Source organism: Notechis scutatus, chromosome 13 (genome assembly GCF_049901735.1).
Source record: "Notechis scutatus isolate UNSWTSFEM ecotype Mainland chromosome 13, rNotScu1.2, whole genome shotgun sequence".
Taxonomy (NCBI): domain Eukaryota; kingdom Metazoa; phylum Chordata; class Lepidosauria; order Squamata; family Elapidae; genus Notechis; species Notechis scutatus.
Window position 1 is genome coordinate 10,433,245 of NC_142021.1, and position 26,390 is coordinate 10,459,634.

At 42.5% G+C, this 26,390-nt stretch overlaps 1 protein-coding gene across 2 annotated transcripts in view; it reads left to right on the forward strand.

Annotated features, from left to right (window-relative positions):
* Positions 1 to 22,214, forward strand: part of LOC113425108 (transmembrane protein 132D-like) — a 238,981-nt gene extending 216,767 nt beyond the window's left edge. For both annotated transcript variants that reach the window (XM_026687092.2, XM_087942976.1), the window contains 4 exons: positions 8,910 to 9,115; positions 11,560 to 11,833; positions 15,802 to 15,993; positions 21,011 to 22,214. In XM_026687092.2, the coding sequence (XP_026542877.2) occupies positions 8,910 to 9,115; positions 11,560 to 11,833; positions 15,802 to 15,993; positions 21,011 to 22,195 (1,857 nt within the window). In that variant the 3' untranslated portion in view covers positions 22,196 to 22,214. The remainder of the gene's footprint in view (positions 1 to 8,909; positions 9,116 to 11,559; positions 11,834 to 15,801; positions 15,994 to 21,010) is intronic.
* Positions 22,215 to 26,390: the final 4,176 nt, after the last annotated feature.

Here is a 26,390-nt window from a genome sequence, read left to right on the forward strand (position 1 = left end):
CCAAACTAGAAATATTTCTGGTGGAAATATTTCTGGGCTCTATCCTCAGGAAGCTGGAGAGAGAGAGAAAGAGTGGATTCTCCTAAAGAGAATTAAAAAGACAACAATAATAAAAGAAAACGAATGGTCACTCATTAAGTCCCATCTTCATCTGGAGATAATAATGGAATCCTTGGTCAGGAGCATTCATTCCAGAAGTATTGGAGGATTAACGGCTCACACTGGACGCTCGCCCAGAATTTTGTCCATTTTCATCTGCTGCTCCATGTATCATTCGGGTGGACTATTTGATGGGGGGAGGGGTGGATGGAAACAACAATGCTGAGAAAGGGAAAAAAAATATTTAAAATTAAGCCACAAGAATTTAGAGTTGACTCTAAACAGACTTTCTTTCCTTCTTCTTCCACTTTTTGCTCTCTGAGAAGGTATCTAAGGAAAATTTGCATTTGAAGAAAACTTGACGTCCGTTAAAACGTCTGTCCGTCACGATGAATCTCTGGGCTGGCTTGTTCCGTTGTCTGAGTCACCACAGCAAATTTATGAATTTATTTATTGATTTGATTTGATTTGTCAATCGCTGAGAAGATAATAGGTATAAGTATAAGCACGAGTAAGACTACAGGAAATAGATACAATTAAATGGGGACAATAGGACAGGGATGGCGGGCACGATGGTGCGCTTATGCACACCCCTTTTTCTCTCTCTTTCTTCGGTGGTGGGGAGGGGGGGGAGAAATTCAGGATCAATGAAAGGAATTGTAAGGTACCGACTCTCTCCCCTTCAGACGATAAGAATGAACTTTTGAAAACTGGGTTTTTTCAAACTTTCGAAAGGAATTCTTTATTGAAAAGGAAGTTATCCAGGTGATTTTCAAAGCAGGATCTGATATCCCTCCAGGCATGCAGCATAGATAAAGGGAGTTAGAACCGATCCCCTTAGTCCGATGTGAATTTTGTCAATACAAAGAAGCAACATGTTAATTCCCCCCACCCTTTTTTCCCCCCTGGGAACATAGTTCAGAAGAGATTCCCAGGAAGTGTATTTTGGAGCTGGATTTTTTTTTAAATAAATTTTATTCAATTTTCAAAATTTAAAAACAAAAAATAAAACTTTATACATCATTATACCAACGTCAAGACATCTTGGTGGGCATGGCTTGGTGGGCGTGGCTTGGTGGGCATGGCAGGCGAAGGATACTGCAAAATCCCCCTTCCCTTCCCACCCCACTAACCTGCTTTCCAGCTCCGTTCTCCTGGGCAGGGCAACCAAAGAAGACAGCCAATCAGCGGGGACTTGGGAGGCAGAGAAGAGATGAGGTTGGTGGGGCCAGTTAGAGGTGACATTTGCCAGTTCTCTGAACTGCTCAAAATTTCTGCTACCGGTTCTCTAGAACCTGTCAGAACCGGCTGAATACCACCTCTGCCTCGGATGCTTCCCTCTCCCTCTCCAAGGTCCAGCCCAGCCAGAACCAAAGTAAAACCTTTACTAGCCCACCTCAACAAAACGCAGCTTCTTCTGCTCATAGATCATAATTGTCGAGTGTCCCATTAAATCAACCCTCCCCTCTTTCTTGTAAGCCTGCCAAAGAGAGAGAGAGAGAGAGAGACAGAGAGACAGAGAGACAGAGAGAGACAGAGACAGAGACAGAGACAGAGAGAGAGAGAAAGAGAGACAGAGAGACAGAGAGACAGAGAGACAGAGAGAGAGAGAGAGAGAGAGAGAGAGAGAGAGAGACAATTGCTGTTGGAGTCTTCATTATGGATGCAGAAAAAGCTTGTGCTGGGAAAGGATGGCCTCAAGAGCCAAGCAGGGTGATTAAAGTCCCCGGCACAGTAAAAACCCTTCTGAAATCCAGGGTTATGTGATGGAAACCGCATCTTTCTCCTCGGCATTTTTGTCTCAGGAGACACAGATTCGCGAGCTTCCCCCCAAACTAATCTCTGCGTACGACAGTTTTCGGAAGACTCGTGTTGAGTCTTTTTAGGCATGCCACTGGTCCCTTCCTATGGGCTGCTCTTTGAGGCCGGACAGAACTGGCATTGTCCCAAAAATGATGTTGATGCTTAAGCAGGGACCCAGTAAGCAGTCCACGGATCAAGTGTGACAGATGAAGAAGAATCTCCAAGGGTGGTGGCAATGTATCTTCCTGATATACAACCACTTGGCCTCAGTTCTTCCAGGGGATTAGCATCACCACCATCTAAAGCAGTGGGGGGTCAATCTTGATTTCATTGAGGGCCACATCAGGGTTGTGCTTGACCTTATGGAGGTCCAGAAGGTGGCCGTGGCTGGGGTAGATGTGACATGGGACTCATGTCAGGGGCACCTGTGGTGACCAAGTGATAAGGCAGGACTTCCCTGAGACTCTCATTATAACCTACCTTCCTTCCTTCCTTCCTTTCTTTTCTTCTTTTTCCTTCCCTCTTCATTCTCCCTTCTTCCTTCCCTTCTTTCCTTATTTTTCCTTCTTTGCTCTCTCACAGGCTACAGGAATTGGGCCTGGTTAATCTAGTGAAGAGAAAAACCAGGGGAGATATTATAGCAGTCTTCCAATAGGAGGAAGAGGAGGAAGGGGTCAAGCTATTTTGCAAGGCACCCGAAGGGCCAGAAAAGGAATAATGGATGGTAAATGATCAAGGAAAGATTTGACCCAGAAACAAGGAGAATATTTCTGATAGTGAGAACAATCAGCCAATGGAACAGCTTGCCTTCAAAAGTTGTGGGAGCTTCATCACTTGAGACTTTCAAGAAAAGATTGGACTGCCATTTGTCAGAAATGGTGTAGGGTCTCCTACTTGGGCAGGGGGTTGGACTAGATGACCTACATGGTCCCTTCCAACTCTGTTAATCTATAATCTATAATCTCTTCTCATCTTCCCATCTTTTTCTTTTCTCCATGCCCCTTTTTTGCTGGCAGAAGCACCGTGCGCCAGTACTTTCCAGGCTGGCTCCATGGGCCAAATTTAAACCTCCCATGGACTGGATCCAGTCCCCGGGCCTGGAGTTTGACACAACTGATCTAAAGAGAGAGCAAGCTTCGTCAAAGGCACACAGAGCAAGTTTTGAGGGTTCACCATGCTTCCAACCACCCGGTCGCAAAGGTCCTCTTTCAAGAGGCAACTGGATTTTCAAAGAAAGTCCAGTTAGCTCTTGAAAGAGCATCTTTGGGACAACCATGCCCTGGATGGCTGAGAATCTCCATAGGCTTCCAACCAGCATCTCGACATCATCACCGGCTGCTGTCCAAGGTCCTGCACAGGTCCAGTTTAGGAAAGACAAGAGACTAATCTGGCTGGATAGGTGACAATTTTCAGAGAGGAGAACGAAGTCCCCAAACAGATGTTGTGGGTTGCTGGGATGTATCATCCAACACATTTTCTCTCATGTTCGCCTACCTTATGTCTAACTAGACAATGACAGATGCCGCTTCCCTGCAGTATTTTCCCAAACTCTGTGCTCTTCCCTGCTAGAATGCGACACCTGTCTCCTTCATCCACATCTGTCCTGCCATCCATAATTCATAGCGATGCTTTGTCTCTCTGATTTTTACAGACTGGGTGAGTGGCAGTTTCTCACCTTTTCTGACCTGACGCTTCCCAATTAAATTGATTTCCATGGCCCAATGTGTGTGTGCGCAGGCATGCAAGAAGGTGGAAGAAGTGGGGAGAAGTTCACACACACACACACACACACACATACACACACACAACACACCAATGCTCTGGACCTGAATTTTTATGGAGCGTGTCAGTGCAAAGTTGAGCATTTTCAGAAATGAGGTTTAGCTAATGGACTGATTATGCTGGCTGGAACTAAACAACAAGGTTTTCAGAATTTGGATATAGAAATAATATTTAAGGATTGCCAGGCCTGTTCCTGTTTTGGTAGCCTTCTTATTTCTGGATATGAAGGGAAAGAATCCCCTTTCAAAGTACTGGTGCTAATCTGTCTTGATGGCTCGGTATGTCTCTTGGAGAACATCTACTTCTAGTGGAATCTGTCTATCTGACAAAAGAACAGACAAAACAAAAACCCTGGGAAAAGTGCAAAGAAGAGGATTAAAGGCCTGGAGACTAAAACATAGGAAGAATGGTTGCAGGAATTGGATATGGCCAGTCTAGAGAAAAGAAGGACTAGGAGTGACATGATGTCAGTCTTCCAGTATTTGAGGGGCTGCCACAAAGAAGAGGGGGTCAACTTATTCTCCAAAGCACCTGAAGGCAGGACAAGAAACAATGGATGGAAACTAATCAAGCAGAGAAGCAACCTGGAATTAAGGAGGAACTTCCTAACAGTGAGGACAGTTAATCAGTGGAACAACTTGCCTCCAGAAATCATGGGTGCTCTATCACTGGAGGTTTTTAAAAAGAGATTGGATGATCACTGGTCCGAAATGGTGTAGGATATCCTGCTTCATCAGGGAGTTGGACTAGAAGATTTCCAAGGTCCCTTCCAGCTCTATTCTGATTGACATATTGAAAGTTTTTAACTCAATGCTTCTCAAACTTGGCAGCTTTAAGGATGGGTAGACTTCAAGTCCTAGAATTTCCCAGGCTGTATGGCTGCCTGGGAAATTCTGAGAGTCGAAGTGCACCCATCTTAAAGTTGCCAAGGTTGAGAAACCCTGCATAAGTACTAGAAGATAAAACAAACAAAAGCTCAGGAAATGGACATTCTTGGTTAGGGCTCTCTTCCTCTAGGACCGCCAAGATGGTCCTTCCCTGGTGATTTTCAGCAATCAGTTAAAATCTGCTCCTTGGGGGAAATGGCAGACTGGGGCTGTTTGAGTTCTGTTGGGTTTTTTGATAGTTAGGACATTATGAGTATGATGTTGTTAAAGGTATTTGTTTTAATGTATTGATTAGGATCTGAATTGTATTCTGTTGTCATTGATCATCACATTGAGCCGAGGTGGTGCAGTGGTTAGAATGCAGTACTGCAGGCTACTTCTGCTGACTATCAGCTGCCAGCAGTTTGGCAGTTTGAATCTCATCAGGGTCAAGGTTGACTCAGCCTTCCATCCTTCCAAGGCTGGTAAAATGAGGATCCAGATTGTTGGGGGCTGACTCTGTAAACCACTTAGAGAGGGCTGGAAAACACTCTGAAGACTGCTTCACATATAAGACTAAGTGCTATTGCTATTCCTCTTCCTTTTCTCCTTCCTTCCTTCCTTCCTTCCTTCCTTCCTTCCTTCCTTCCTTCCTTCCTTCCTTCCTTCCTTCTTTCCTTCCTCTGCCCACTGCCAGCAGTTCGATCCTGACTGGCTCAAGGTTGACTTAACCTTCCATCCTTCCGAGGTCAATAAAACGAAGACCCAGATTGTTGGGGGCGAGAGGCTGACTCTCTTAGAGAGGGCTGGAAAGCACTGTGAAGTCTAAGGGCTATTGTTATCATCACCATCATCATAATCCATGTTTTTATCAAGGTGTGGCACTATTCAAAGGGAGCCAGCAAGTTCAAAAACAACGGCATAAAACCTGAACTGCCAACACGGTAAACAAATATTGACACTGGGATAAACCTCACCCAACAACCGTGCCTATGGAAAATAACATCCTACAATACAACCAAGCCTATATGGAACCCTAATTAAAATAAAACAAGTATTAAACTGAGAACTCTCATGACCCATGAAAGAAAAGGTGGGGTGGGGGGAGGGAAGAGATAGCCAAAGCCTACGCTAAGCCATTTGTATTATTGCATTACTTCTGTTAAGCCACCGAAAGCTGTACAATTAAGCCTCAGTAATAAATTTAAAATAGCGTTTGCATTTTGTCCTCCAAAGGGGGTGATTGGAACATAAAAAGAGCTGTTCTTGAAAATCCCCAGGGTAGTTGGTTACATTTATGGGAATTAATGAGTTGGCTTAGTGATGCCAGTCAGTGTGTGATTCGGCGATGACTGTACGATAATCTTTTGCAACTGTCCACACTTCTAAGGAAAACCCAGTGCTGAATTTTTTCCTCCTCCAAAACGAGAAGCAAGTAATGGTGTGTGCTGAGGGAAGGGAGAATCCTCTGGAATCAATAAAAGCTAATATTGTATCACAAAAAAAAAAAAAAAAAAAAGACTGGGGGTTTTATCGAACCAGACTTCTGCAGTTAATAACAAACCAAGGATCTATGCATAAATTTCCTTTTTCAGCCTGCTAGCCTGGAAGGAAGGAAGGAAGGAAGGAAGGAAGGAAGGGAGGGAGGGAGGGAGAGAGAGGGGGGGGGGCATAAATTATGCTGCTGCAGTTTGTGATGTTTCAATAAGATTTAGATCTGATCTGCATTTAAATAGAAAACTGAAGGGGGAAAGTGGGCCTTAAATTCACGTAAGGGCAAAATCACGCATATTCCAAAGTCAGAAATATGAACTGTACTGAGCATAATGGAGCACGCAGAAAAAAAAATCCAGTTGGTAATGGATGGCAATTATTAAAAAAACAACCAAGAAAGAGTGAAGCAGCTGAGAGCTTTAATAGATCGTGCCACTGTAAAATGGGAGTTAATAAATTATTGGATATGCATATGTGCTCCTGGGGTTTAACTGAGGGGTGTGTCATCTTTGGTGGCAGATGACAAAACAGCCTCAGGAAATGATAGATATGAACATCCGAACTTATTAATAGCCAAGGGACCAAATCATAATTGAACTGACATTGGGAAGAAGGTCAAAGAATGAGGCAAACTTGACAGGTTGCCACAAAGGGGTTGCCACAAAAAGGAAGGGGGGGTCAAGCTATTCTCCAAGGCACCTCAAGGCAGGACGAGAAGCAATGGATGGAAACTAATCAAGGAGAGAAGCAACTTAGAACTAAGGAGAAATTTTCAGACAGTCAGAACAATTAACCAGTGGAAGAAGTTGCCTCCAGAAGTTGTAAATGCTCCAACACTGGGAGTTTTCAAGAAGAGATTGGACAGCCATTTGTCTGAAGTGGTGTAGGGTTTCCTGCCTAAGCAGGGGGTTGGACTAGAAGACCTCCAAGGTCCCTTCCAACTCTGTTATTCTGTTACAGGTAGATAAATTGATTTTTGAGGAACATGGAGTTGCTAGAACTTTTGGGCCAAGAATGGTGAGTTTGCATTGACTGGTAATCTTGAGAGGAGATTTCTCTAGAAATTTTAGAACCTAGAACTACGGAGAAATTTCCCGACAGTGAGAACAATTCATCAGTGGAATGGCTTGCCTTCAGAAATTGTGGGTGCTCCAACACTGGGGGGTTTTAAGAAGAGATTGGCCAATGATTTGTCTGAAATGGTCTAAGGTTTTCTGCCTAGGCAAGGGGTTGGACTGGAAGACTTCCACTCTTCTCCAACTATGTTATTCTGTTAAGATCAAGATCAAAGAACCAAAAATGGATAGTGTGGTGGCTTCTTTTTTAAAAAAAATTCTTCCAGATCCAAGATTTGTTTTGTTGGATCTCTTCAAGATCAAACGTCCTCTGTCTGGAATACTTGGCCAGACTGAGAGATTAGACTTAAGAGATTCCACACAATCCTTCCAGTTCAGTGATTCTAAGATCTGAGACTTAACTCTTTAGCCCCATTCCCTTATTTGACGTGAGCCCCTTGCAACTAAGGATTTCTGATGTGGGTTGTCTGGGCTCTAGGTTTGGCTCTAGTTTAATTCTTCAAAGGAGTAAGAATTGTGTGGAGCCAACTCAACAGTGCCCCATTATTACGACCTTTTTCTATTAAGATGCTTCTCTTGCTATGTTTATACTTTTGAAGCCACGGGAGACATCTTCATTTTCTGCACAAGGGCCTTTTGCCCATTAGAAGATGGTTGATCTCTTAATCTTCTTTTCCCCACTCCGCTCTTCCGGTCATGCTTCAGAGGTTCCTCAATTCTTCTCTGCCCTGTTCAGCTTTCTCTAGATCTAAAGTTGTCAAAGGTTAAGCCCAGGTAAGAAAAACGAAGGCCCGGTTTTATTCTTTCTCTCTGAAGCTTTGAAGAGCTTCTGGTTGAGATTCCAGTTGATTCAGGAAATTCATCCCTGAAAGTTGTTCAAAGATTTCAAAGCAACTTCTCCCACTCCACCAGCTATTCAGGGTTTAATTGGTGCTGATGCAAGCATTTGAATCACAGTGTCTCCAATTTTAGACCAGTATAAGAAAAGATGGAGAAAATGTATATATTTAATAAATATTTCATAGAAACAGATGTGATCTAGTAATACCCACTCCAAATTCCTAGTAGCTAAGTGTCTTTACATCAAACATTCCCCTTTCATTCCACCGATGTATCTGATTTTGTTGAGACTTCATTATGTCTTTAGGGACTGGAGACTAAAACATACAAAGAATGGTTGCAGGAATTGGGTATGTCTAGTCTAATGAAAGAAGGATTAGGTGTGACATGATAGAAGTGTTCCAATATTTGTGGGGTTGCCACAAAAGAAGAGGGGGTGAAATTATTCTCCAAAACACCTGAAGGCAGGACAAGAAGCAACGGGTGGAAACTAATTAAGGACACCATCACTCTGCTAAACAAATAATTCCCTCAACACTGTCAAACTATTTATTGAGTCTGCATTACTATTACTATTAATCTTCTCATCGTTCCTATTGCCCATCTCCTCCCACTTATGACTGTACGACTGTAACTTTGTTACTTGTAACCTTACTATTTATATTTATTGTTTCCTAGTATGATTTGATTGCCTATTTGTACCCTATGACTATGATTAAGTGTTGTTCCTGATGGTTCTTGACAAATGTATCTTTTCTTTTTATGTGCACTGAGAGCATATGCACCGAAGACAAATTCCTTGTGTGTCCAATCACACTTGACTAATAAAGAAATTCTACTCTACTCTACTCTACTCTACTCTACTCTACTCTACTCTATTCTATGCTAATTCTGTTATCCTATTATTCTTTTATTTAAAATTGTTCTCTTTGTTCTCTCTTTTTTTCAGGTGTCGGAAAGATGTGACTACGTATTCGTCAACGGGAAGGAAATGAAAGGCAAAGTGAATGCAGTGGTCCATTTTACATACCAACATCTGAACAGCCCCCTGGAATTGACTGTGTGGGTTCCTCGCCTCCCATTGCAAATTGAAGTCTCTGACACAGAGTTAAATCAGATCAAGGGCTGGAGGATCCCCATCGTTTCTAACAAGAGGTGAGATCCCGTGGGAGCTTCCTAGCTGAGGTCTCATCAAACCATGCCATGCTCTGGTCTCCTCTTCCATAATTGCCTGAAAACATCTGACTGCCTTCATTCACACCACACTGTGTTCCTCAAACTAGCCAACCATCTTTTTCTACATGGTGTTTCTGTGTTGTGTGAAATCAGCCAATCTACCTTGGTTGCTAGTAAGTGTGAACTGCCAATACTTTCTATTCTGAAGTAAAGGTAAATGTTCCCCTGGCATATGTGTGCTAGTCATTTCCAACTCTAGGGGATGGTGCTCATCTCCGTTACAAAGCCGAAGAGCCAGCGCTGTCCAAAGATGTCTCCATGGTCATGTGGCCAGCAGGACTAAATACCGAAGGCACATGGAACACCGTTACCTTCCCACCAAAATTGTCCCTATTTTTCTACTTGCATTTTTATGTGCTTTCAAACTGCTAGATTAGCAGAAGCTGGGACAAGTAACGGGAGCTCACTCCGTTATGTGGCGCTAGGGATGAACAGCCAATCTTTCTGATCGACAAGCTCAGCGTCTTAGCCACTGAGTCGCCGCGTCCCCACTTTCTATTCTAAAGGAGATCTAACTTTTGTGAACAGATACCATGTACATTCATTGACAATAAACATCAATACATAGATTGTGCTCAGGCAGAATATTTTATTTGGTTAACCTGGGTTGACACTATATTTTAATTTGTTTGTGTTTGTGACTGTGTGTCTCTCTCTCTCTGGGCATTTCTCTGGCCTTCCATGAGTCTTGACTCCTAGTGACTACATGGACAAGTCCATAAGTTTTCTTAGCAACATTTTTGGAGATGATTTGCTTCTGAGAGACAATCATTGACCCAAAGTCACCCAGTTGGTCTCCTCACTCAAGGTCTCCTCATTCCTAGTCCAAGACCTTCACTGGATCCAACTGGCTTTCCCCTTGAATTCATAGACTGCCCAAATGATAAAACAACATATATATATATCTAAGGCCAGAAATATTTCCAGAAAATTACAACAAAGGGAATGTATATTTAATATTGCATGTTTTGACAGCAGCAAGAATCGTATTTGCACAATACCGGAAAAATGAGGAAACTCCTACAGATGAAAATATAATTAAAAAATACTAGACTGTGCAGAAATGGATAGGCTAATGTTAAAGATAAAGGATAAAGAAGATACAGAATATTTTTAACTTGGGGTTTGTTTTATCAATGATTAGACAATAAAGGTGGAAATTAGAAACTGGAAGAATACTATTATATACAGGCAAAGAATATCTAGAGACATGATGGCTCAGTGGCTAAGACGCTGAGCTTGTTGATCAGAAAGGTCAGCAGTTCAGTGGTTCAAATCCCTAGCGCCGCATAACAGAATGAGTTCCCGTTCCTTGTCCCAACTTCTGCCAACCTAGCAGTTCGAAAGCATGTAAAAAAATGCATGTAGAAAAATAGGGACCCCTTTGGTGGGAAGGGAACAGCATTCCTCCGTGCGCCTTCGAAGGCATTTCGTCATGCCGGCCACATGACCACAGAGACGTCTTCAGACAGAGCTGGCTCTTTGGCTTTGTAATGGAGATGAGCACTGGGCCCTAGAGCTGGAAATGACTAGCACATATGTGCAAGGGGAACCTTTACCGTTACCTTTTAAAGAATATCATTGTGACTAGAATTACGTATGTGTAAAATGACCCAGACAATACACTGTTTACTAAATGCTTAAAAAAAAAACACAATATATAAAAATGGCTTAGTTCCCACCAGCATATTTGAGGAGGAAAGTGAAGATGTCCTCAAGTTTGGACGTTGGGCAAGAGGTTGTTTCATTGAGGGGAAGGACCAGAAGAACCCCCAAAGCAGTAGGGCTGATGGATCACTCAGGCACATGAAAAGTTCATGCATGTGCCCCATGAGAGCAAGTCTTCAGTGCAGGGCTGGGCTGCTGGGGGTTCGCAGGGGTTATGGGGAGCCCCTAGTTAAGATTTTGTGCTGTTCAGAGAACCCCCAAATCCCACTCTTGGCTGGCCCCGCCCACCCCGCCCCTCCCAGGAGTCCCCATGTGGCCCATTTTGGATGCAGGTAAATGGAGGGCTCGCACAGAGGCTCAGGGAGGGTGAAAAATGGGCCTCCTGGAAGTTTGGGAAGGCCAGAAATGGGCCCGTTTCTGGCTTCCAGAGAGCCTACAGAGCCCGGGGAGGCAGTTTTCATCTTTTGGGACGCTCACGGAAAGCCTCTGGAGTCCGGAAAGGGCAACACACACACCCCGCAGTGGTGCAGGAATCCGACTAGGCCACACCCACCATGACCACCCAGCAACCAGACAGAGAACCCATTGCTAAAATGTGTGAAGCCCACCCCTGCTTTAGGGTTTTAATATCAGCAGTGCCACACGGTCAACTTTTTATTGTTGGTTTGACCATCTGGCTTGAAATCTCTTCACAGACCTGTTAGAGACAGTGATGATGAAGAGGAGGATGAGAGGAAGGGAAGAGGTTGTACTCTCCAGTACCAGCATGCAACAGTACGGGTCCTTACTCAGTTTGTAGCTGAACCCTTGGACTCTGGTGGCCAAACTACTTACCTGCTGGGCTCCGACTGGCAAGTGGACATCACTGACCTAGTAAAAAATTTCATGCAAGTGGAAGAGCCAAGGATTGCCAAGCTGCAAGATGGACAGGTGCTAATGGGACAGGAGTTAGGAATGACTACCTTACAGGTGAGCAAAACTGAAGGTTCCTTACTAGACCAGACCCAAAGATTCATATCCTTCATCTAACTGGAGACTCTTAGAGATGTTCACAACTAAGATACGAAGGCAGCATGTAGTTTAGGGCTACAGGGCATGTGAATTAGGAAGTTTCATTAAGTGCAGATGTCAGGGTTCCGAAGATTGCCCTAATTAAATCATTTGAAGCCAAACTTCAAAAGAATCCACAAGATTTATTTGGAGCAACATGTCCGGCACTAACCCATATGAAGCCAACTCTGACATATGTAATCTATTATCACCTATGACTCTGTTTCCCTCCCCCCACACCCCTGGGTATGTCATAAATCAGATTTTCCAATGAAACATGGTCACAGGCTGGGTGTCATCAATCACACTCTCCAATGAAGGATTTTCGTGGGCAGAAGATCTAGTAGCCTAGGTTACAATCTTTATAAGCATGGAATGTGCTTCTGGTTTTTATTTGCCATACTGCTCCTTCAGGTTCCCCTGTCCTTCTTATGGCAACTCGGAAACAGACATAGGAATGTTTTACGAGCTGACAGCAGAATCCATCCAACTGAATAACAGAATAAAAAAAAGAGTTGGAAGGGACCTTGGGGATCTTCTAGTCCAACCCCCTGCTCAAGCATTACCATTTCAGATAAATGGTTGTCCAATCTCTTCTTTAAAAACTCCAGTGATGGAGTACCCACAACTTTTGAAAGGAAGCTGTTCCACTTATTAATTGTTTTCTGTTAGGAAATTCCTCCTTTGTTCAAGGTTGCTTCTCTCCTTGATACGTTTCCATCTGTTGCTTCTTCTTTTTCTTTCTTCCACCTTCTTCCTTTCTTTCTTTCCTTCTTTCCTTCTCTCTCTCTCTTTCTTTTTCTCTTTCTCTCCTTTCTTTTTCTTTTGTTCTTTCTCTCTCTTTTTCCCTTCCTTCCTTCCTTCCTTCCTTCCTTCCTTCCTTCCTTCCTTCCTTCCTTCCTTCCTTCCTTCCTTCCTTCCTTCCTTCCTTCCTTCCTTCCTTCCTTCCTTCCTTCCGTCCTTCTGAGTTACTTGTGCTATTTCTTTCAAATGTTTCTAATAAATAAATTCATTTTAAAAAAAAAAAAGTTTCCACCCATTGCTTCTTGTCCTGCCTTCAGGTACTTTGGGGAATAGCTTGACCCTCCCTCTTCTTTGTGGCAGCCCCTCAAATACTGGAACACTGCTATCCTGTCACCCCTGATCCTTCTTTTCATTAAACTAGACATACCCAATTCCTGCAACCGTTCTTCATATGTCTTGAACCTTACTGAATGATCAATCCAAGAGGAAGCAAATAGGAAGATTGAGGTACATTTCAGAACCAGAAAAGCCTATTAAAGTAATAAAAATGCTGAATATGTAGCCACAGTCCTTTAAAAGTCCAAATCTGATCTTGGTTTACCTTGAGAAGGAGGATAAATAGGAACGAACAAACTACTATGCTAGAAAGAAACCAAAACGGTAGCACAAAGCAGAAAGAAGTGTTTTTATGTTTCAAGAATGCCCTGAAAGGTACTAAAAGTTCATTTTATGCTGTTGGATTAGCTACAGATAAGGTGTTTTTTTTTCTTCTTTCACTCCTGCATTGCAAAAAGCTTTTTATGGCACTCAGCAACCCGCACATTGCATTGAGCAAATTTATCCGTCTTTTTTTTTATACATATAAGGGGGCTTTTGTTAGAAATGGCATCACTCTGCAGCTCTTTCTAAAGACATTTATCAGTTGCAGAAACTCTTCACTCTGCCTTGTGTCCAGATAATACAAAGAATATATTTGGGAGAGAAATGCAGCAAGGAAGTGAGTGACAAATTGATAGTTGGTCCATTCACTTGGAAGAATACCTGTCTCCCGAGAATCCATCCAAGTCACCTATATATGGACTGCCAAGATCTCATCTACTCGATTGCTCCATGTTTATAAATCTCTCTCTCTCTTTCTCTCTCTCTCTCTCTTTCTTTTTCTTTTTCTCTTTCTGTGTTATTCTGTCTCTCTCTCTCTCCATCTCTCTCTCTTTCATTCTTTTTCTCATTCTCTCTTTCTCATTCTCTTTTTCTCTTTGTCTTATTCTGTCTCTCTCTCTGTCTTATTCTCTCTCTCTTTCTTTCTGTCTTATTCTCTCTCATTCTTTTTCTCTTTCTCTGTCTTATTCTGTCTCCATCTCTCTCTCTTTCTCTCCCTCATTCTCCTTTTCTCTCTCTCTTTCTCTGTCTTATTCTCTCTCGCTCTTTCTGCCTTATTCTGTCTCTCTCTCTCTCCATCTCTTTCTCTTTCATTCTCTTTTTATCATTCTCTTTCTTTGTCTTAGTCTCTCTCTCTTTCTCACTCATTCTGTCTCTTTTACTCTTTCTCTGTCATATTCTATTTCTCTCCATCTCTCTTTCTCATTTTCTTTTTCTCTTTTTCTACCTTTCTTTCTCTGTTTTATTTGTCTCTCCGTATCTCTCTCGCTCACTCACTCACTCTCTTTCTCTGTCTTATTCTCTCTCTTTCTCTGTCTTATTCTCTCTCTCTTTCATAGTTTTTTTTAGCAGAAACAAATAAAAAGGTAGGAAAATTAAATCAATCTATGCAAGACCCTGGCCCCATGAGCATAGAACATAATAACAGAGGAAAATTCCTGGGATGAGGTGGAAAAATCTAAGACAGAAGGAAGAAGGGTTTAAGAATGATCACGTTTGTTATCTCTTTGAGGGATTCTCTTGTTTTTCTTAACCTGCATTTTCAAATATGCAGATCTGGATGTCTCAGTTCTCAGGATTTTAAAAGAAAGTTCTCAGACTGTCAGGAGCACCTAGAGGCTCAGAGAGAGATGGGTTTGGAGATAAGGTGTGTTTAGAGATTTATCTGTTGAGAGAACATACAGGTAGAAATGCGCAATTTTGGAGAAGGTGTATTCATGATTAACATCTTGTAGAGGTTTCAGTGTGAAAACAAAATAGGATGAATGCATCTGATCATCCCACCTTGAACAGATTGTTCCCTGGTGGTCCTTTGTCTTTCCTTCCTTCCTTCCTTCCTTCCTTCCTTCCTTCCTTCCTTCCTTCCTTCCTTCCTTCTTTCCTTCCTTTCCTTTCCTTCCTTCCTTCCTCTCTCCCCTTCCCATTCCTTCCTTCCTTTCTTCCAACCCATCTCTCCTTTCCAACCTTCTCTCCTTCCTTCCTTCCTCCCCTCCCTCCCTCTCTCCCCTTCATTCATTTTTCTCTCTCCTTTCTTCCCTCCCTCCCTCTCATTTTCCTTTTTACAACCAATCTCTCTTTCCCCTTCCTTCCTTCTTTCTTCCTTCCTTTTCTTCCTTTTCTTTTCCTCCCTTCTTTGTTCTCCTTCTTCTTCGTTTCCCCTCTTTCCTTATTTTTCCTTCCTTCCTCTCTTCCCCTCTTCCCTTCTTTTTCTTTTCTTTTCTTCTTTTCTTCCTTCCTTCCATCTCTGCTATTTTCCTCCCTTCTTTTTCCCCTCCCTCTCTCCTTCCCTCCCTCCCTCTCTTCTACCCAACTTTCCTTCTTCCCTTCCCAATCCCTATTTTCTGAAACTTAAGTCCCAAGTCAATCACTCTTTATAATGCACATTGTTGTTTTACAGGGCTGCGATCTGATTAACAACATGGTGGTTTGGGGGAAAATAAATAAATAAAGGCTCTCTACATCAGGGGTCCCCAACCGCGGGGGGGGGGGGGGGGGGGGGGGGGGGGGGGGGGGGGGGTGGGGGGGGGGGGGGGGGGGGGGGGGGGGAATGTTGGGGGGGGGGTGGGGGGGGGGGGGGGGGGGGGGGGGGGGGGGGGGGGGGGGGTGTCAGTCCTGGTGTTTGGGGGGGGGGGGGGGGGGGGGGGGGGGGTAGAAAAGGGGGGGGGGGGGCGGACGGTAAATCAAAGTGAGACATGCAGAGTGTTTGGGAAAAGTGATTTCCTTGGAGTGTAGAGATGAACTGTCCCTTTGGTCTCCTCCTGCAGATCCTGTCCCCACTTTCCGATGCCATCTTGGCAGAGAAGACGGTGACGGTCCTGGATGAGAAGGTGACCATCACTGACCTGGGCGTCCAACTGGTATCAGGGCTCTCGCTCTCGTTACAGCTGAGCACCGGGAGCAACAGAGCCATCTTCGCTACAGCAATCGCCCACGAAGTGCTTCAAGCAGAAAAGCAGGTAGCAGCCTCCTATCTGAAGTTCCTTTTCTCCGGGTTGGGCCTCCAAGCATCCTGTCTGAGCACGGCGGGGTCCACCTTTCTTTCTAAAACATAAGCAATTGCTTCTCAATGGATACTTTGACAAACCAGAGGTGAATGTGGGATACAGTGTTTTAAAGGACCCTATGAAACTACAGGCAGCCAAATGGAGAACCAAGCAGTGTTGTTAATGTCTGTTTCATCCTTATCCTCTTCCACTTCATTTTCTTTCCCTCCCTCCCTACTTTCTTTCCTTGCTCCCTCCCTCCATTGCCCTTCCTTCCTTCCTTCCATCTTTTCCTTCCTGTTTTCTCTCTTCCCTTCCTGTCTCCATTAATTGCTTCCCTTCCCTTCTCCATTATCCCTTCCCCATTCATCCCTTCCCTTTCCCCTCCCCCTCCCCTCCCCTTCTTTTCCCCAGTGTTTCCCCTCTTCCTCCCCCAATAATATTATTCTTCTGCTTCAACTCTCTTCCTTCAGCCCTATTAGTTTCTCTCCCCCTCCCTCCTCTTCATCAACATCTCCCATAATCTCACTCTGACAATACACCACTCATCATAAAGACTTGTGCCCACCAAGACCCCCCCCCCAAAGTTTCCAAACAGAGGAAACAACCTTCTGGGAAATAAAATTGGGTAAATGGGAACAAAAGACACCCCCCACAGAGAGAGAGAGGAGAGAGGGAGAGGAGAGGGAGAGGGAGAGGAGAGAGAGAGAGAGAGAGAGAGAGAGAGAGAGAGAGAGAGAGAGAGAGCAGATGCCAAACCTTCAGCGTTCCTTGGCAACAGTCCGCCATTTTCCAAATCTGCCTTTCCTGCCTTCTCTTGCCAACTGAGCAGGTGAACTGGCACTGGTGTCCTTGTGGAATAGTTAGTATTATTCTAAAAGGACATTTTAGATTTATAGGTGCTCATCTCTGAAGGCCACCAAACTTCTAAATAGAGAAGCATTGTTCCAGTCAATAGGGCGGTAAAACTAGAGCAAGCCCAGGGTGGAAAAAATATGTATTTTTTTTCCTTCTTCTTCTTCTTCTGGTAACCTCTCATAAATAATAGAGCATCCCACTGCTCACCTGCCAAAAATGCATGTTTTGGAGAAGAAGGTTGTATTGCAAATCTAGCTGTTCCTTAACCTTGGCGGTCCTTCATTTTTTATGCATATAATTTTTATTAAAGATGTTTTTTGAAAGAAGCAAAACACCCCAATATAAATTAATTATATAGCCAGAAAAAGAAAAGGAAAAGAAAGCTCGAAGTGCAAGAAAGGGGAAAAAAGAAAAAAGGAGAACAGCTACAAAGGAGCAACATGCAATATATTCTTTATGGCAAGTTATAAGTCCAGTTATCAATTTATCCCTTCCTCAATGGTTACAACATCCCTCTCTCCTTTTTATAATCTATCCTGTCTAATCATCCCAACCATAAATCGTATGTTCATTCTTTTCTGTTTTTCACAGCAAAAAAAAAAGTCTAGAAAGGATTTCGGTCAGCAATAAATGTAGATATTGTCTTTTTCTCTGATTAAAGGAATCAATTTAGCCATCTCAGCAAATTCTGTCATCTTCACCTTGTTGGTCCTTCAGCATGGATGCCATCCAGATGTGATTTTGCCTGCCTGGTGGTTTTGGGGAGATGGATAAAATAGTGCTGGAGGTGGGAGAGTGGGGTAGGGGACAAAGATGGATAGAGAGAGAAAATACTACTACTATAAAGCCTTAGTAAGACCTCACTTGGAATGCTGCATCCAGTTTTGGTCACCACACTATAAAAAAGATGTTGAGACTCTAGAAAGAGTGCAGACAAGAGCAACCAGGGTGATAAAAACTGGAGGATAAAACCTACGATGAATGGTTGCAGGAACTGGGCCTGGCTGGTCTAGGGAAGAGAAGGACCAGGGGAGACAGGAGAGCATCTTCCAGTATTTGAGGGGCTGCCAAAGAGAGGAGGAAGGGGTCAAGCTATTTTCTAAAGCACTCAAAGGCCAGACAAGGAACAATGGATGGAAACTGACCAAAGAGAGATTCAACCTAGAAATAAGGAGGAATTTTCTGACAGTGAGAACAATCAACCCATGGAACAGAAGTTGCCTTCAGAAGTTGTGGGAGCTTCAACACTGGAGGCTTTCAAGAAGAGACTGGGCTGCCATCTGTCAGAAATTCTGTAGGGTCTCCTGCTTGGGTGGGGAGTTGGACTAGATGACCTACAAGGTCCCTTCCAACTCTGTTAATCTGTAAACTGTAAAGTTGTTCTCCCTCTTGTGTGGTTGTTCATCTTGAGATCATCAGCTAAATGCCCAAAGCTACAGGACTCAACCTGCCATCAGTAGAATTGATCATGGCCATCAATTTATAGAGGGTTTCAAAAGAGACTTTGAGCTGGGCGGGGTAGCAGAAGGTCAAACTACAAGACTGTGTGTCTTAGGCCCAGCAATTGGGGGCCATATTTGGAATATTTGGGGGGAAAATATTGCTTTTGGAGCAATGCTTCATTTCTGAACACACCAAATATACCTGATTGCCCACTGTAAGAATGGAGTGGAAGTGTCTTTGGCTTTAGGGTCCTTCTCAGTTTCTTTCCTTTTTCCTTTTCTCATTTTTCCAGCGTTAAGTTCATTTTGCTCCGTGTCTGCATTGGGGGTCCTTGGTTCTCTCTGAGCTTGGTGGTTTGCTTGCAGACATTTCGTTACTCAAACTAGGTCACATCATCATGTTTGGTCATGAAACATCTGCAAGAAGACAGACAAGGTCAGGGAGTACCAAGGACCCCACAGTCCTCCTCCTCCTCAATTCTGCAAATCCCACTCCTTTCTAGTACTCATGATAGTCCCTATTTGGATAATGAAACATCTGCAAGAAAACCACCAAACTCAGAGAGCATCCAGACACACGGGCCTCCTCCTCTCCCTCCCAGTCCTCTTCCCCCTCCTCCTCCTCCCTTCTAGTACTGATGATATTCCCTAGTAGGGTCAAGAAATGTCTGCAAGAAAAGAACCAAGCTCAGAGAGCACCAAGGACCCCTCATTCCAACCCTGAGCTACAAATATTCTCCTTTTATAAGATCTGCATTAGTTTTTTGTTTTTTTAAAAAGGAACTCCATCTTTTAGCTCAGTTGCCACAGAATGTGCAGGGACAATTGGAGAAGAAAAATGGAAAGGAAAGAGGAGACATTTGAACAAAAATACAGTAACTTTAAGGACTGTTGGAGATGCAGCTTCTAACATGGTCCCAGAGGGACAATTTTATTAACCAACAGGGAAGTTAAAAATAAAGTGCCCAACTATCTATCTATCTATCTATCTATCTATCTATCTATCTATCTATCTATCTATCTATCTATCTATCTATCTATCTATCTATCTATCTATCATCTATCTATCTATCTATCATCTATCTATCTATCTATCTATCTATCTATCTATCTATCTGCAAGTCATCTTTTTTATTAATTTTTTAATTTTATTTTACAAACATTCCATCTTTCATTTAAACAGTGTGTCATCTAATACAAATATCTTCTGCAATAATATTTCTAACTAGTACAAATTCCTTACCATAACAACAATAATTACATTCTTATTTTAACCCGCTAACACATAATATATCTTATCATTATCACCATCCTGTTTAGCTCCTTCTTCTCTGCATTCTTATATTTAATTTCTAGCTTCTATTTTTTATTTTCCAACCATTGATAAAATAATTCCCATATCATATAATATTCAGTTTGTTCTTGTTCTTTGATTGCCCATGTTAATATGTTCATTTCTGTACACTCTTAATTATTTTCCTGATCATGCCCCCAGAGTCATCTTGAGGGTGCACAATACATTTTATAAATTAATACATTAATAACTTACATGGTATCTCAGGTATTTTCAAAAGTATGCATTCTGACTGTATACAGATAGTCCTTGATCTACGGCCACTAAATTTATGTTGCTAAATGAGACGTTTGTTAAGTAAGTTTTGCCCCATTCTACAACTTTTCTTGCCACAATTGTTAAGTGAATCCCTGCAGTTGTTATGTGAATCTGGCTTCCCCATTGTTTTCGCTATAGAGTTGCGGTGGCGCAGTGGTCAGAGTGCAGTACTGCAGGCTACTTCTGCTGACTGCCGGCTGACTGCAATTTGGCAGTTCGAATCTCACCAGGCTCAAGGCTGACTCAGCCTTCCCTCCTTCCGAGGTGGATAAAATGAGGACCCAGATAGTTGGGGGCAACAGGCTGACTCTGTAAACCACTTAGAGTGGGCTGTAAAGCATTGTAAAGCGGTATGTAAGTCTAAGTGGTAGTGCTATTGCTATTTCCTTCCTTCCTTCCTTCCTTCCTTCCTTCTTTCCTTCCTTCCTTCTTTCTTTCCCCTCCTTCCTTCCTTCTTTCCCTCCTTCCTTCCTTCCTTCCTTCCTTCCTTCCTTCTTTCCTCCTTCCTTCCTTCCTTCCTTCCTTCCTTCCTTCCTTCCTTCCTTCCTTCCTTCCTTCCTTCCTTCCTTCCTTCACAGTGGTTAGAATGCAGTATTGCAGGCAAACTCTGCCCACTGCCAGGAATTCAATTCTGACCAGCTCAAGTTTGACTCAGCCTTCCATCTTTCCGAGGTTGGTCAAACAAGGATCCAAATTGTTGGGGGCAATATGCTGACTCTGTAAACCACTTAGAGAGGGCTGTAAAACACGGTACAACGGTATATAAGTCTAAGTGCTATGGCTATTGCTTCTCAGAAAGTTGCAAAAGTTGATCACATGACCCGAGGACAGTGTAACCATCATAAATATGAACCAGTTTCCAAGCATCTGAATTGTGACCATGTTACCATGGGGATGCTGGAACGGTCATAAGTGTGAAAAGGGGCCATAAGTCATTTTTTTTCCAGTGCTGTTATAACTTTGAACAGTCACTAAATTCACTGTTATAAGTTGAGGACTACCTGTACCGGGGGGGGGGTACCATTTTGATGGGTGTGTCCCAGTATCATTCTGTCTCATTTCCCCCCCAAAAAAATAGGAAGCCGTGATGAGTTGCTGGATCCAGTTCAGTGATGGAGCAGTTATGCCCTTAGACATATACGACGCCCAGGACTTTTCTTTGGTGGCCACGTCTCTGGATGAGAAGGTGGTGTCTGTCCACCAGGCTCCCAAGTTTAAGTGGCCTTTCCTTGTGGCCGAGTCAGAAGGCCAGGGTCTCTTGGTGAAAGTGGAGCTGGTCATCAGTGAATCGTGCCAGAAGTCGAAAAGGAAGAGCATTCTGGCAGTGGGGACCGGAAACATCAAAGTCAAATTTGGCCAGAATGACACTGTCTCCAACCCAAGTGACAGTAAGCATGGCAAAGACGGGGTCCACCTGGAGAACCGGACCACTGATCGTCGTCAGAAGACAAGCCTGCAGGAGAGATCTCGCCCAGAGGGACCTTACTACAGCTCCTCCATGGGACATGAAGAAACCAGAACGACTAGCACTCAGAAGTCCATCCTGAGCAAGAAAGAAGACCGCGAGAGCCTCCTAGACGACGATGGTCGTATGCAAACTCTCCCGATAGACTTCACCAGTTTCCCAGCTCAGGTAGACCTGCCCAGGAGCGATGGGGATTTGGAAGAGGACGATGCTGAGGAGACACCCAGGGGCTTAAGTGACTTGGAAATCGGGATGTATGCTTTGCTCGGTGTCTTCTGCTTGGCCATCTTGGTGTTCCTCATCAACTGTGTCACCTTTGCCTTGAAATACAGGCATAAGCAGGTTCCGTTTGAAGAGCAAGAAGGCCTCAGGCATTCTCACGACTGGGTAGGACTGAGTAATAGAACTGAGCTGCTGGAGAACCACCTCAATTTCTCCACCCAACAGGAGGAATGCATTACAGCCATTGACAGGAGCGTGGATTTAGAAGAAAGTAAATATCTCCTTAGTGCCAACCCTCAGAAGAACCTCAACGGCCAACTCTTCCGATCCACAGACTCTGCCACCTCCCCAGAAGTGAAGGAGCAGAAGAACGAACAGGCCACCTCGCCCACCTCCAAACGGAAACGTGTCCAATTCACCACCTTCACCACCATCTCTTCAGATGGTGGCTACCCGACGGTCAACTCCATTCTGACCAGCAGTGAGGACGATATCAAATGGGTTTGCCAAGACATGGACTTGGGGGAATGTAAAGAACTAAGGAACTACATGGAACAGCTACATGAAAAAGTGTAACAATACATCTGAAAAAGATTCTGTTTTCTTTCTTATCTCTTCTTTTTTTTCTCCCCTCCACTCACCTTTCTGCCTTTACGTTGAGATAGTAGTCAAAAACAAGGAGCATAGAGAGAAAAAATAGAACTTGATGCATAACCCAAATGTGGGTCATTGGGTTTTCATGGAAAATATCCAGAGTATAGTCAAAAATCCCAAATAACAAAAATATAATATTGAATGGGACTTGTAGAGAGGTGTTGGATGCCAACACACAAGGGAAAATAAAAAAAAATGAATAAATAAGGAGAAGTCAAGTAAGATCTCATTCTTTGAGCTGAACCCCCCAAGTCAAGACCCCAAAGTAAATCCTGATGTATGGTTTAGATGCTTTCAAGCTGGTTAATTCTCAGTATTTCAGATTTGCCATCTGAATCTTATATTTGGGGGAGGGGAGGCGATGGGTGGGAGGGAAAAAATGGAAAGGTTGAAGGCCATTATCTCAATCCAATGGAGGAGAACATCTAAGCAAAAAGGACCAGCAGAAACAAAATCATAATTTGGACTTGTTTTTAGTACCTCTAATTTCTCTAATTCTCCCCAGAAAGAGTGCCAAAGAATGTGGAATGTATTTATCTATTTTCTTTCATTCTTCTTCTTTTTTTTTGCAAAGAGGATTTACTAAGTGATTTAGTAGGAAAGATCGTAATGCAAGCCTTCACCAAGGGGAATATAAAAGCTCCCCCTTTTTTAATTAAATAAACTTCTGGGGTCATTTGTCACATTCAGACTGTGTTTAGGAATTCTTTTTTATTTTTTTCCTAGAATTACAGCAGCTTTGGCAACATGGAATTTGGGGGAGGGGGGGGGAATTGGAGAGCTCACATTCTTCTCTTACATTTGTCTTGTTCTGGTTCCGATCAGCTCTACGTCCCACAAAAAGCAAGATAAAGTGTATTTGTAAGTAAATAATTTGGTCCAGGATGAAAAAAAAGAATTATTTGGATTTTCACAAAACATAATACAAATAAAATATCTTTTTTTTAGAATAGCATGATCCCGGGTTGTCACTTTTCCATACAGACACAAACTCAATTTCATATTCATCTTTGAATTCTATTCCATATCTTATTACTATTTTAGCATTTTCTCAGTGATTTTTCCCTTCCCTTAGTTTTCTCAACCTTGTTTTTGATTATCTCATTCCTTTCTAAGTTCAATTACATATCTTTTTCTAAGTTTCAATATCTTTCTAATCATTATGTTTATACTTTTGTCTGTTCTGTTTCAATTTCATATTTTCTTTTCTCATTAAACAAGTTTTCCCCTGTAGTTACTGATTGGAGTATGACACCTTTGTATCTTTTAATTTTTGTCCATTCAGATCTTATTTAAACTTCAATTTATTCCTTTACAATTATAACATTCAATATCTAACCTCTATTTTATAACACATAACTTTTGCCAATCGAATTCTGCTTGGTACATTCTTAAAATACACACTAAGTTCTTAAAGATAATATATATAACAATAATACATAAAATACTCATTCTATTCCAATTCGGCTCAACATTAATGTTAGTTACAATCTTCCATTAATATTAATTAACATCTTTAAAATATCTTTTCTATTAAATATCATACATCCTTAGGAACACTTATAATATTTCCATATTTTTTCATATTTTTTCATATTTCTCTTCACTTAATTTTTTTATAAGTAATTAATATCAATTAAAATGTTCCCATCCTTTCCTAATTTCATTCTCTCATTCTCTTTATTTCATTTATTTATTAACAAACATTCCATTACATTACAATAAGTATTTTATCTATCACTTTAACCACACTTGTTTCATATTTTCTAAATTCATTTCTATTTCTAATATAACAATGCTATCTTATGTACCCTTACAGAATCCTCTCTTTCATTTAAATTTTCACCCATTATCTCTATGTCTTCTAAATAGGTTTATACCTTTAATCCTTGTACGTTTCTCTGTTTCTCTATGTCCTGTTTTTGTCCTTTATAACTTATTTTCCTTTCCTTCTTCCCACTCTTCTTCTCCCTCCCCTTTTAATCCTCTCTTCTGTTTCTTCCTCATACTGCTTTTCAAACTGTTCTTTTTTTGTTTTTTCAAATCTTAAATTTTTCCCTCTTTCCCCCGCTTTCCTTTTTCCCCCACATAGAATTACTTGATCATTAAAGATGGCTTCTTCTTTGTCCCGTCCTTCTTATTCTTCAAGCATTTCTTGCTGTTTCTCATAGTTCAAGATCTCCATTTCTAAAAATTGAAATACAAAACCAAAAAACCCTCTGTCTTCTTGTGCATCTTCTTTCTGTTTTTTAAGTTCCATTTTCAATTCTTCCAAGAGTGATGTCATTTTAAACACTTTTAAACAACCACCCAATTGATTTTAGTCATTTAAATCCAATAACCAAAAGTCCAAAAATCACCAAGTAATCCAAATAGTCCAAAGCTGTTTCTTCTTGTTTCTTTTTTCCACTTTCTCTTCCTGGGGTTCTATTATCTTGTTACAAATACATTCAGTTAGAATGTATTTTTTAGGAATCTTGTTAATGTTTCACTGTTAATTCCTTTTACTTCCAGGTGGTCTCCTCCATTTTTCCAGATCCCACCCTTTTGGTTTTTTTTGGGAGGGGGAGTTTTGATAGGTGGATTAGTTAGAAAATCTTACCCTCATATGGCTGGGACATGAGCAGGTCTGGTTGAAGCTAGGGATTTATGGACTTCTCTGTAATTGGTTTTTATTTGGAACCAGAGATGTTGACTCTGGAGTTTGATAGGTCCTTGTATTCAAGGGAGAAATGATCAGGATTAGCTTCCTTCATTTTGGACATTCCAGAATGGGGGGAGATTAATGCTTCTCCATTGCTTCATAAAAATGCCAACTTCCCAGATACAGTTGGTGATTGGTTTCATATCCTGCATATGCCGAGTGGTTTTTAACCACCAATGAAGGATTTACACACATGAATGGAATCTAAAGCAGGATGCAGAACAAGGCAAATGTTTCAGAAGTCCTGGGAAATCTCAAAGGTGCTTTTTCAAAAGCCAAAAGGCAACTGGACTGGTTTTTTTTAGAAAGAAGAAAGAGAGAGGAAGGAAGGAAGGAAGGAAGGAAGGAAGGAAGGAAGGAAGGAAGGAAGGAAGGAAGGAAGGAAGGAAGGAAGGAAGGAAGAAGGAAGAAGGAGAAGAAGGAAGGGAGAAGGAGGAGAAGGAGGAAGGAGGAGGAGGAGGAGGAGGAGGAGGAGGAGGAGGAGGAGGAGGAGGAGGAGGAGGAGGAGGAGGAGGAGGAGGAGGAGGAGGAGGAGGAAATGTTTGCTTCTCATCCAAGCCTCATTAGGTTGGAGATGGTTATGGGGAAATCGAAGGATTGTGTTTCTTTGTAGTCATCTGGTCATTAGCACTTTCTCTGAGAGTTCTTGAGGCCACTTGGGGATTTATCTAGGCCCCTGCGGTCACCTAAATTGGGGCGCAATTGGTTGTGGACTCTTCTTGGAACTGCTGCAAGATAGGTGGTGTCATATCTCTCCCCCTATCACACCCCTCTTTCAATCCAGTGGTTCTCTCTATCCAAAATGTGGGACTTTGCTGCCTTCAAAATGTTTTTTTCAAATGCAGATGGACCACCCAATCTTGTCCTGGAACAAGATGAAGTGATGAAAGTTCTTGGATGAAAAGCAAAACTAGTTCCTTCTCCTCCTCTTCTTCCTCTTCCTCCTCCCTCCCCTCCTCCTCCTCCTCTTCCTCCAGAAACCAATAGTCCTGTTGTCTTTTGAAAAAGCCCCTTTGAGACAAGAAGGACCTGGATGACTGAATATCTCCAGAGACTCTCATGGAGAACCTCTTAATGCTTTCAGAAAGGATCTCTCGGAATGGCAGTCTTTTCTTTTGGAGATTACTCACCCAAACCGCCAGTTAATCATCATCTACATTGATCTGGAAAACGAACTAGAGGCAAGCAACAGATTCATTTGAGGAACGGAGTAATTCTTTGGAGGGGGGGTTTCCCTCTCCAGCTAGCTAATGATGAAGACGAATGGACTTCACACACTCTCAGTGCCAGGGTAAGTAAGTGTAGAAAATGCTTTCACACTTCGTTCAGGTAATGGATGAAACAGAAACGAAGCAATGCCGAGAAAAGAGACAATCATCCCAGCGGTGTTTTGCAGCTGTAAGTGGAGTTCTC